Genomic DNA, 12,913 nt, shown 5'->3' with positions numbered 1-12,913 from the left:
TTATAATTTATGAAACCTACTATTAATCTACGACCATGTTATTTTATGATTGATATTAATAGTATTTACAGATTCATGATTGATGTTAATAGTATTTACAGATGAATTTGTGTCTATAATTGTGTTTTGTAATTTATAATTATGAATATAAAAATATTAATTTTAATATTTTATTATTATTAAGTCTTAAAAATTAAAATATTACTATATAATGATAAAAAATAATTTAAATTTAAATCTTAAGAAAGTAAAATATAATATTATTTTGATATAAATATATGCTAAAATATGATTAAATCTTATATTTTCATAGAAAAATAGAATCGATAATAAAATTTTATATATAGACAAATTTCATTTAAATATATCACATTTTATTATAAGAATATCAGCATATTACTAAAAGATAAATTTAGTGTTGTAATAAAAGAAATATAAAATACATTGTAAATATAAAATTAAAATAAAAAGTATAATAATAATTTAATATTTATAATATAATAAGAAAATAAAGAGATGAGACATGTTAAACAGAAAAGTAGTGTCTGTAAGACAACTTCTAATATTCAAAGAAAAAAAGTCACTCGTGGCACTTAATACATAATGAATCATGGGTTCGAGTCCATGATAGCTAAATTCTATATGAATCCAGGTTGATATAGTATTGTGAATTTAGGTTTTCTTATACGTACATTTAGTTTTTTTTAATTGTATTTAAAAAAAATTATTTTTCTTTTTTTATGTCTTTTGGATGACAAAATGATCATATTACAAACTAAATTAATTTATAAAATCTAAAATATGATTTTAATATTTGATATTTGATAAATTAATAATTTTATTAAGTATTAAATTATAAAAATAATTTTATATTTTATTGATTATTGATTATCTTATTTATAATTTTATTAATAGTTATTTTCTCTATTCCATACTAATTGAATTTTAGAATTTATTTGAATTAAGAAAGTATTTAATAAGTTTAATCATAGGGAACAAATAGTTAATGGAGACTAAATGACTCTTTTATGGATGTTAATGTGTGTATTTATTAAATAAACTTCAAGTGTACGTTTTATGAACTTATAACTTGTAGATAATAACATATATTATTTTTTAACTTATGAATACTAATTTATGTTATGCACTTATTGTATATTTATTTATTATTAATGTCAGATTCGTTGAATATAAACTTCAGGTTCATTAAACATAAAATCTGAATTCATTACTTATAAAATATATATTCATATGTTATTAGTGTTAGGTCTATTAATATATAAATTTTAGCTTTATTATTTATAAATTATATATTTATCTATTATTAGTGTAAGGTTCATTAAATATAAAGTGCATGTTCATTAATTCTTAAAGAGGAATTGATTCTTAATATATGAATTTATTTTTTAATTTATGATTTTCTAGTCTATAATCTATAAATTTTAAATATACGTGTGATGAATTTACAATTTATAACATATAAACTTACAAGTCATTTTATAAATTAAAATCATAATGTTGATGGTTGAAGGAAAAAGGATTAAAATTATTTTTATTCTTTTGAAAATATAAAATTAGTTTTTTCTTATGTTTACTCTTAATCATGTTCATTAAAATTTCTATTATTTTACTATATATATATATATATATAGTATTTTTTATTAAAATTCATAAAAAATAAATTCAGTGTTTTAATAAAAAATATAAAATATAAGAATTATAAAAATTGAAATAAAAATATAATAATAAATTTATAATAATAATATAATATAAGATTAAGAGAAGAGACATGATTAAAAAATTATAATATATTAATTCATTTATTTTGCGATAGATTTAAATTTGTGATATTAATTTATTTTTATTTTGTTTATCTATTAACTATTTATTAATATAAAATATTAATTAATGTCTAACCAACCAATCTCTAATTTCATAATTTATCAAAATGCACATCTAATCTTATAATTTAACAATATACATGTGTATTGATCTTGAGTATATGAACTTTCATGTTCCTCGATCCATGATATAATAATCCTTCATAGTAAAGCAATATGTCATTTTTTTGTCTTATCTGTCAATTAGAAATATGTTTTTGGTACGTAGACATTTAATGCAGATTGCTCAGGTGTCTAGATGTACACTTTCCTTCTCTAAATATGATAAATAATTTTTTGTTATGAAAATATACAGTATCTGGATTATATTAGATGTTTATAATTATATTTAAAAAATAATTTTTTTATATAAATAGAATTTTATCTTTATAACCTTTTAAACCTATAAATATGTGTTACAATTAATGGAATGATATACATAAATACATACATATACATATATATACTTATAGAAAAATTATTCTCCCTTCTTTTTTTATTTTCTTTATTCTTATTTTTTAGTTTATAATACTCTTTATTTTTCTTATTGTTATTAATTTCATAACACGTATCAACACAATTGCTTAGAACATGATTTAAGGTAGAGTTTTTTTTTTTCTTTTCATATTTAAAAAAAATAAATTACATGAGGCTATATTCTATCTTTATTGAATTCATTATTGAATTTACAATGACCTATTTTGGTAGTCCGAATGAGTATATAGTATTTTTTTATGATTTTTAAATTTCTATTAAATTCCTTTGTTTTAACTAAATACTAGTTTATATTGCAATTATAATTTTATCTGCATAATTTATAGGATAAAAGTTTTATCTATTTCTTTCTTATTTTATTTATTATTATAAATATATTATTTGATATTAGTTATAATTCCTGAATAACTAATGTTATATATAGTTTTCGAAGAACTTATATTATAAATTTTTAGTTTCTAAAGAACTTCTATTATAAATTTTAGTTCCTGGAGAAGTTGTATTATAAATCTTAGTTCCTGAAGAGCCAATGTTATATATAGTTTTTGAAGAACTTATATTATAAATTTTAGTTCCTGAAGAATTTATATTATAAATTTTAGTTCACGAAGAACTTGTATTATAAATTTTAATTTCTAAAGAACTACTATTAGTTTTAGTTCTTGAAGAACTAATCAAATAAATAACTAAAGGTATAAATTCTTGAAGAATTTTGATCATAAATTTCTGAAGAATTAAATATCTTGAAATCTAGTATCCCAATTTATTAAGGAATTAATATTTTATATTCCTAAAGAACTAAATATATTAGTCCTCAAAAGATTGATACTAATTGATGTATTATTTTTTTTATATAGAAAGGTAAAATATTATGTCATTAGTATGATTAAGAACAAATGATGCGGATTTATATTTTGTAGACAGTGCAACCACGCACACCATATTAAGAGATAATAAATATGTTTCTCACTTAATAATGGGAAAAATTTATGTTAAAAAAATATCCGGTAGTAAAAGAATAATTGAAAGTTCAAGAAAAATAAATATATTACTACTTGGAGGTACATAATTCTTTATTAAAAATGCATAATTCGCCCCAAAATCTGGCAGAAATTTATTGAGCTTTAAAGATATTTACTGAAATGGATATCATATTGAAACTACAAACGTGAAAAATATTAAATATCTCTATAATACAACTCTGCCAATGGGAAAGAAATGTATATTAGAGAAAGTACCTTTCTCTTCTGGCTTATATTATACATATATGTATACTATTTAAACAAATATGGTAGTAAATTATAAGTTTGCTGACCAAAATATTTTTTTTATTTGCATAATCGATTAGGTCATTCTGGATCAACAATGATGCAAAAAATTATTGAAAGCTCTTATGGCCTTCAATTGAAAAACCAAATGATTCGTTAATCTAATGAATTCTCATGTTCGGCTTGCTCTCAAGGAAAGCTGATTATTAGGCCTTCACCAAGCAAAATTCAAAATGAATTACCTAGATTTTTAGAATGTATACAAGGTGATATTTGTGGACCAATTCATCCACCATGTTGAGCATTTAAATATTTTATGGTATTAATAGATGCATCAACAAAATGACCACATGTATGTTTATTATCAACTCAAAATCTAGTATTTGCCAAATTACTTGCTCAAATAATTCGATTAAGAGCACAGTTTCCAGAATATGTTATTAAGACAATTCGTCTTGATAATGTTGGTGAATTTACATCTAAGGCCTTTAATGATTATTGCATGTCAATTAGAATAACTGTTGAACATCAAGTAGCTTATGTTCATACTCAAAATGGTCTAGCATAATATTTTATTAAACGTCTCCAATTAATATCTAGACCACTGATTATGAAAATAAATCTCCCAATAATTGCTTGGGGACATGCAACTTTACATGCGACAACTATTATGCGTATCAGGCCAACTAGTTATCATAAATTTTCACCATTACAGTTAGTTTCTGGTGAGGAACCAAATATTTCCTATTTAAGAACTTTTGGATATGTTGTTTATGTCCCAATTGATCCTCCACATTGCACAAAAATGGGACCTCAGAGGAAATTGAGAATATATATTGGATATGAACCTCCATCTATAATTAAATATCTTGAGTAATTAACGGGGGATGTCTTTACTGCGAGATTTAATTATTGTCATTTTAATAAAGCTTTGTTTCCTAAGTTAGGGGGAAAGAACAAGTAATTAAGGAAATAAATTATTTGAAATGACCATCATTAAATCATCACGATCCTAATTCAAAACAATATGAACTAGAAGTTCAAAGGATCATTCATTTGCAAAGTATAGCAAACCATTTGCAAGATGTATTTTGTGATTGAAAAAGAGTTATTAAATCTCATATATGAGATGAAAATATTCTAGCTAGAATTGATGTCAATAGGACAACATGTTAATATTATAGTAAATGAGTCCATGACAAGTCAAAAGTATGCTAGGCCACTTCATTCCAAGGATAAAAATGCAAGAAAGAAAAGAAAAAAAAATAAACCAAGTGACATCCCAAAATTAATGTTCCTGAAGAGTCTATAATAAAAGATATAGATGAATAAGTAATCCCAACAGAGGTTCAAGTGCATGAAGATAATGAAAACAATAAGATGTCAATCAACTATGTCACTTCAAGTAAGAGATGGAACCAAAGTGAAACTGTTGTCGATAATGTATCTGCATATACAGTAGCAATTGACATTGCAAAAGAAAGTGAAGACATTGAACCTAAGTTCGTCATTGAATATTGAAAAAAAATAATTTGCCTAAATAGAAAGATGCAATCCAAGCATAATTAAACTTATTAGAAAAGTCTTTGGGCCCATTATTTTGACACCTGTTGATATTAAACTAGTAGGCTATAAATGGATTCTTGTGCGTAAACGCAATGAGAAAGATGAGATTGTGAAATACAAAACACGACTTGTAGCACAAAGGTTCTTGCAAGACCTAACATTAATTATGGAGAAACTTATTCCTCAGTTGTGGATGCAATTACATTTATATTTTTAATTAGTCTAACAAGTTTAGAAGGATTTCATATATATCTTATGGATGTTGTTACAACTTATTTATATGGATAACTTGATAATGACATTTATATGAAAGTTACTGAAGGACTAAAAATGCATGAAGCATGTAGCTCAAAACCTCGAGAAATATATTCAATCAAGCTACAAAAATCCTTATATAAATTAAAAAAATCTAGACGAATGTGGTATAACCGCCTAAGTGAATATTTTTTGAAAGAAGGAATAATCAAGATATTTGAAAAAAGAAGTTCTGTTTACTAACAATTCAATTTTCCATATGTTTTTCATTAAGAAAATAAATTTTGGTTTTGCTATAATTATAGTTTATATTAATGATTTAGACATTATTGGGACTCTTGAAGAGTTGACAGAAATAATAACTTATTTAAAAAAATGAATTTGAGATGAAATATTTGGGATAAATAAAATTTTTTCGGCCTGCAAATCAAACATTTATTTGGAGAGATTTTTATTCAACAGTTAACTTATATTGAAAAGATATTAAAATTTTTTAATATGTATAAATCTCATCCAATGAGTACTCCTATGATTGTTAGATACTTGGATGCGAAAAAGGATCCTTTTCATCATTGAAAGAATAGTGAAGAAATATTTGGTCTAGAAGTATCATATCTTAGTGCTATTGGAGCATTAATGCATCTTACTAATTATACAAGACCTGATATAGCATTTTTTGTGAATTTGCTAGCAAGATATAGTTGCTCACCAATTCGAAGATATTGAAAAGGTGTGAAACAAGTTTTCCATTATTTATGTGGTACATCAGATATGGACTTATTTTATCTACAAGACTCGAAGTCAGAATTAATTGGATATGCAGATACTAGATATTTATATGATCCACATAAAGCTCGATCACAAACGGGTTACTTATTTACATATAATGGTACTGTTATATCTTGACATTCTACTAAGCAAATTTTAACTGCCACATCCTTTAATCATACTGAAATATTGGCAATGCACGAGGGCCTTTTATGTTTGGGTGGAGGTCGTCCAAACGAGAAAATAAAATAAGGCTTTTGAATACAACAAGCGCTTGAACGTGCCTCAAAAGGTTTCAAACAGCTAGAGAGGCAATTGTTTGAAGTGTAGTATCCTCCCATATGTCATAAATGCAAGAGCTGCCTCGCTGACCTTCAGTCGGAAAAAGAAAAACTTGAAAAAGAAAAAAATGAATATAAAAGAGCATGCATATGGTTGGAATGTATAATTCAACATATAAAAGAAAAAGAAATTTCTCACTTGTAACGAATGGAGTTGGAATTGACAATTAATATTTCTAAACTTATCTTATTTTAAAAATAGTCTTTTCATAAGTCCAATTGGTCTAGATTCCATATAGAAAAAAGAATATATGATTAATTTTTATTAAATTTTTTTAAGCAAATATTTTTTTTTTCTTTTTGAAGACTCGACCGCATTTACTTAGTAATTTTTCTCCCTTCTCCTAAAAATTAAATTCATTACTATAATTTTCTTTTTGATGGATTTGGAATATTCCTTTTTTTTTAACTAAAAAGAAAAAGACACTTTTAGGTTAATTGCACTCAGCAAGTAAAATGAACAAAGGTGATGCGGATAAAAGTCTTGAAGAAGACTCTTACGGGCAATTATAACTGCTCCATTAGAATTATATCATACTAAGTGACAATCAAAATGGGCGTGGACTGAATGGACTGACTTTTAAGCAAGCTAAGAATTGAAAGAGAAGTCCAATTTATAGGCCCCTCAGAAATTGGTGGTAAGTATTATCCTCAACTCTGCTGGATTTTCTAATATCAAGTCATCAACACCACATGCTTATTATTGCGACGACCCCAGCACTGTTATTACCATCACAAGTCAGAAATGTTCTATTTGACTTTCACCTTCGCTGAAGAATGAAGAGCCAATCATACCCTTCGCAGCTCCAATCCAATCAGACAACAGGGATACCAGCAAGATCTTGTCAAATAAAGATCGTTTCAACCTGCAAGCCGGTTGATCAGCTGATCATTCAGTACCAGCTGCCAAAAGCCAACCCTATTGTAGTGAAATAAATTCGGGACAATATAGATGGTTAAGCTTGGGTGCACTGTTGATGGGAACCTGAATGAAGCAAAGTTCAGTGAGCCACTTCCATGGATTGGCGTCTACATAGCAGTAGCATCTCTCGCTTGTGCCATTGCGATGGCTGCAGATGTCATCCATGGCTGCCGCTATCTAAAATTCTGGTTCCCTAGTAAGTTCGCCTGCATCAATGCCACTTCACTGACCATCATAGCTGTGGCGATCAAACTGTCTGTTGATCTAAACACCCCTATGCCTCGGCGTGTCGATCAGCTTACAAAACTTAGCAGTGGAGTTCTGATTTGCACATTGATGGGTAATTCTATGCCTTCTCTTGGAGCTATGGAAAACAGAGAAATCTGCATGAATATCATGGCTCTTGGAATACTTGTTATCACTGTTATAGTTAATATTTGCATCCAATTAGGCACTGGTGTGATTTATCTGTACTGGAAAGAGCATGCATTAACCATGTTCTTCATGCTAGTTTTGCTTGTAATCTTGAGCTTTTCAGCTTTAACGGTGCCGACAACTAAGAAATATTTAGAGTTCAAGTACAAGAAAAAGTTTGACATGGCTGTGGAAGAATCCTCAATTGAAACTTCCAGTCCAGTGGAAAACAAACTTAGACAAGATCTAATGAAATACTGGATGATGGCTCACACCTGCAGCCCCCAGTTTGTGATGGGGCGTTCAGTTACATGCACTGCTGCAGGTGCACTCTGCTTCCTCAGTGCCATGACTTTAGCTGAGGCCATGTTAAGATCTTACTTGATGCCTTGGTCATTCAAGTTTTGCACTGGAGAATCTGACTATAAATGGTCTGCCCTCTTAGTTCTCATAACACAGACAATGGCTATAGGAGTCGGTACTATTGCCCCTGCAATTAGATGGTTCTCTGCTATAAATTTCAGGTGCCCAACAATAGGGAAGAAACACAGTGAGAGGGAATTTAAAGTAGAGAGGTACTGGATCCAGTTCCTAGTAGAGATGAAAGAGTGCCCATTTACCATTCGAATCCACAACCGGCACTGCAGGAAACTTTGCCATGATACAAAAGAAAAAGTCCTAGACTTGTGCATTGGAATGCAAATAGGAGTTGTATTGGCAAGCAAAGTTATTCGATTCATTTCTGTATACCTCGTGAGCCGAATTATTTTATTCTTCAGATGTTGCAAAAAGTTAATGCTCAAATCCAAAACAATTGACTCAGGTTCAGATTCACAGCCCAGCACAAAACCAGATCTTAGTCGTTTTGTTCTGCATCTTGAGGGTGAGACTGAACTAGTTGAGCTGATGATGAAGGATAATTGCGACGCTACAGATTACTGGATAAAGAAGGGCAAAAAGAAACAACCCAAACATTTCATACAATTGTTGGAAAAATCATCCAGAGGACTTCAGGGAGTGAGAGAATTTGACAGTGACCTAGTTAGCTCTTTAGATTGTGAAGAGCCTCCAAATTGTTGGTCTCTTCCAGTAGTGACTCTAACAGCCATTGCAATTGCAATTCCAAACATCAGCAATTGCTTACGTAAGCAGTTCATACGTAGTGTGCATGAAGGCCTCATCTATGTCAAACACATAGAGGAAAACCTGGATGCAGAAAGAGACATGACTAACATCAGGAAGACAGCATTAATTGTATGGCAAGGAGTTGATCTATATCACAAGTGGCAAGATGTGGATCTCAATAAACTGTCCTGCCAAGCAGCAAGCGCGAAGGAAATACTTGAAGGACTTGCTGATGCTGCAAAGAATATGTATCTGGAATTTAAGACGAGATACATGAATGAATGCCAAAAGGAAACCCCTTCAAAGTGGCCTATAGAGGTATTGGCTGCTAATTCCATGTATAGAATAAGCCATACTGTTCTGCAGTATTATGAAAGAAGTAACAGCAAGAACAATGATAGGTTATATGAAGCAGTAACTATCATGATCTCAGATATAATGGGTGCTTGTCTCACCAACTTAGAACGTATCATATCCCTCAAGTGTTTGACCAGCTCAGTTGAAGTACGGGAAGAAAGTGTCCGGCATGCAGTTTTCCTTCTAGGTGAAACAGAAACGATTCTGAAACTTCTGAACCAAAGAGCAATCCCCATTTTAGGTCCTGATGAAATGGCTTCCATTGACAAGTGGCGTGCATTCCACAAGCTGAAAAGTGATTTACCCTTTGCTCCATCTCCAACAGAAAGTGATCCAATTGCTTCTATTTCACCTGATTTGCACCTAACCATTGATTAAGAAGTACAAACTTGGAGTTTATAGTAAGATCAGCTCATGATTGTGCTAAAACTTGTTTTCTTTTGTATATGATGTTTAATGTAAATACTTGTGATCAACGTCGATATAAAATACAGTTATGTATATCAGAAGTAGGAACTACATTTTGAGACATGGCAATCCTTAAAAGTTGAAAAATTCAAATGTCCAGCAAAACATTCCAAAGCATGAATTAAGATTCTAGGTGATGGGGCTGATACACTCAACCTATAGTAAGTTCAGCACCCCAAACATCGGATCGTTGGATAATAATAACAAGCAAGATAATAAATATTTGTCTGGATTATAACAATAAATAAATCTATATAAAAGATGCAAAATATGACTCGAGCCAAGCCAAGTACAGATATAATCTTTGAGAGAATTTAGTGAACCATAACGTTAAATTAGAACCAGCAAACTCACTGAAGAAGCTATTGTTGCTTAAAAGGATTATCATGCAAAGCAGAATGTCACACAATGCAACTGAGAAATAGGATCGTGTGCATGTCCATCAAGAATCTTTTACAAGATCTCAGATGAAACCTATTGGTGAAGCCAAAAACAACAGATCAGTCTATGCAACCTAAGAATAGAGTACGCTACATGCTTACAGCACAAAAGCAAAAGGGAAATGGAAGCTGTAAGCAAGAAAGATACTAATGCCTTCTGTGGCCTTTAAAGGAAACTCAAGTAAAGCAAAGGGCCCTTTCACACTTCTCCAAATCAGGCATTTCCTTTATTGGTGTTTCAGATAGAAACTAATCCATGAAGTAGATTGTTAAAATGGGCAGTTTGGCAGCATTGTTACCCCTGGCACTCAGGATAGCCCCCATTTACGTAATATATTTAGGGTCATGAGAAGCTTGCAATTTCATACCAATTATGCACACATCTATGAGGGTCACCATGGACCATAGATAATACATGCTATATATAGGGGTTACCCTACGTTGAGGTAATGAATTTTGAATCCACGGAGCTACTAACCTTTTTTAACCAAACAAATAATATTCCTCTATCATTCATCAGCAAAACACAATAGTTTTATTGCAGAGAGAATGGGAATACCCCTAAGAATTTTATACACATAAAATCTCCCCAAAAAATACAACAAACATGCAAAACATTCATTATACTTCCCATATTATACAGATTTTTTTTCAGTATACCACGAGATGTATGTAAATATAAAAATGTCAGTTTATAATGCAATGCAGCTAGCCTAACTGATGTGTTACATCTAAGACTAGACACCGGCCTAAGTATTGGTAGATCTCCCAAAAGAAACCACCACTGATCGGAGAGTCTCCAACATGAAAAACCATATATGACCCGTATTGCTCATGTCCTCCACTAATCATCTGTTTTGGGGTAAGAGAATAAACTATAACCACTCTAAAATTCATAATCTTGGCCAACTTATCTACTGAAAGTACAATTAGGAACATAATGCACAAGAGACAAGAACAAAGATGGAAAAAAAACTAAGCATCATTAACACTAAGCATAGAATTCAATTACCACCAGCAAGTATGACAACAGATTCAAGAGAGATATCCAAATTAGTGAAACTAAATTGTTACTGCATATAAGAGTTTGTGGCCCATCATCAATAACCCACAAAGAAGAATAAGCATAACAAGAAAATAAAATATTACCTGTACCAGAGATAATGCATGCTTCACTTTTTGATTTTGCTGTTTCTCAGTAAGACAGCTAAAACTTCTGGTTTCAAACGAAGTTATTAAAATTGCCTCGCATGCCATCAAATTGCAGTGAACTTTTAAGTTTCTTGGCAAACTTTTTCTATTGAATGAATCTTTTGATAAACATAAAGCCAATTCTTTTTAAGAAAAAAAATCATTGCTACCCGTCTTATGTTAACATTGCATTTGATGCTGCAACCTGTCACTATGAGAAAAAGAGTGCTAAAACGTCTAAAAACTCTAATGATTAAAAGAAAAGAATAAAAAGTCAGATTGGCCAGCATGCATTTTCCATTCAAACTTTGCATCTTCCTACCACAGTTTATTTTCTTTTAGTTTTAAATAGGGATTTCATTAGAAGACAGTAAATAAAAAAGAAACAAAACCCAACAGCAGAAACATAAACAATGAAACAAAAAAAGGCAAATATTTTATTAACTATCTTCAATTCCAACTATCAATTAACAATTTGAAGCCCAAAGACAAAAATTACAATTATATCCCCTAAATTTGATCCTATAAAAGAGCCCACAAAACCCTAAAAAACAGCAATGAAAGAACAATCTTGAATAAAAAAGAGCATTAAATCCCAAAATCAATCATCTTCATCTCGTTTCTTTGGCTTCCTATAAGTTTCTTCAATGTGTTTAGCGATTACGAGACCAGTATTGGTCAGCTTCCTAATGTTGGGAACGTTGTAGTTTTGAGCAACATAAATTCCACACACTGTACCTACAATGAACGAGAACCCACTTCTAAATATCCCCATCCACAAATCTCAATTGAAGGGTTTTAAATTTTAATTAGATCTGAGTATTATAAAGAGGGAAAGGTTTTAGAGTACCAGTCAACTTACTAAAGCATATATTAATGGCGGTTCTTGTTGCTCCCGCTTTCTGTGACCCTCCATCCAAGCTCCACAAACTCACATGGGGTCCCTTCTTTGTGCTGCTGAGTGCTGACTAGACCACGAGATTTAAAAAAGAAAAAGAAAAAAGAAAAAAGTTAAACGACGTCGTTAGGTGGAGAAAAAAAACAGATGTAAATCATTTAGATAGGTGGCCGGACCAAAAAAATAAGAAGAATTATAACTAAGTCCCTATATTTTATCACTTTTAACACTTTTATCCTTATAGTTTTAATGCATACTACTTTCATTCCTAACATTTGTAGATTACTGGCAGGTAACATTCCAGGATCAGAGAAACAAACTGCATTGTTGCTTCTTCTATATCCTCTGCAATTCTTCCATTTACGCGACATTCAAAGTTATCGGGTTCCTCTTTTGCCTCTCTTTTCATTATAATATCTCATTTTGTTTCAGTTAATAACTTTGTTACGCGTATTTTTATTATTTGTCTCAGTAGATAGGCACTAGACAATTGCGATCGTATGTTTTGAATTATTCTGAATCATT

The 12,913-nt window shown here is 30.0% G+C and overlaps 2 protein-coding genes across 2 annotated transcripts; one reads left to right on the top strand and one right to left on the bottom strand.

Moving 5' to 3' along the window:
- Nucleotides 1–7,143: 7,143 nt before the first annotated feature.
- LOC8265565 lies at nt 7,144–9,920 on the top strand. Its single transcript, XM_002528892.4, has one exon. The coding sequence runs from the start codon at nt 7,526–7,528 to the stop codon at nt 9,767–9,769; it is 2,244 nt and encodes a 747-aa protein (XP_002528938.2). The 5' UTR covers nt 7,144–7,525; the 3' UTR covers nt 9,770–9,920.
- A 1,984-nt stretch (nt 9,921–11,904) lies between these two features.
- On the bottom strand, nt 11,905–12,346 carry LOC8265566. Its single transcript, XM_015725219.3, has one exon. The coding sequence runs from the start codon at nt 12,263–12,265 to the stop codon at nt 12,092–12,094; it is 174 nt and encodes a 57-aa protein (XP_015580705.1). The 5' UTR covers nt 12,266–12,346; the 3' UTR covers nt 11,905–12,091.
- Nucleotides 12,347–12,913: the final 567 nt, after the last annotated feature.

The sequence above is a fragment of the Ricinus communis genome, chromosome 5 (assembly GCF_019578655.1).
Source record: "Ricinus communis isolate WT05 ecotype wild-type chromosome 5, ASM1957865v1, whole genome shotgun sequence".
NCBI lineage: Eukaryota > Viridiplantae > Streptophyta > Magnoliopsida > Malpighiales > Euphorbiaceae > Ricinus > Ricinus communis.
The sequence above is the reverse complement of the archived record's forward strand: the minus strand, read 5'-3'. Positions and strand labels throughout refer to the sequence as shown.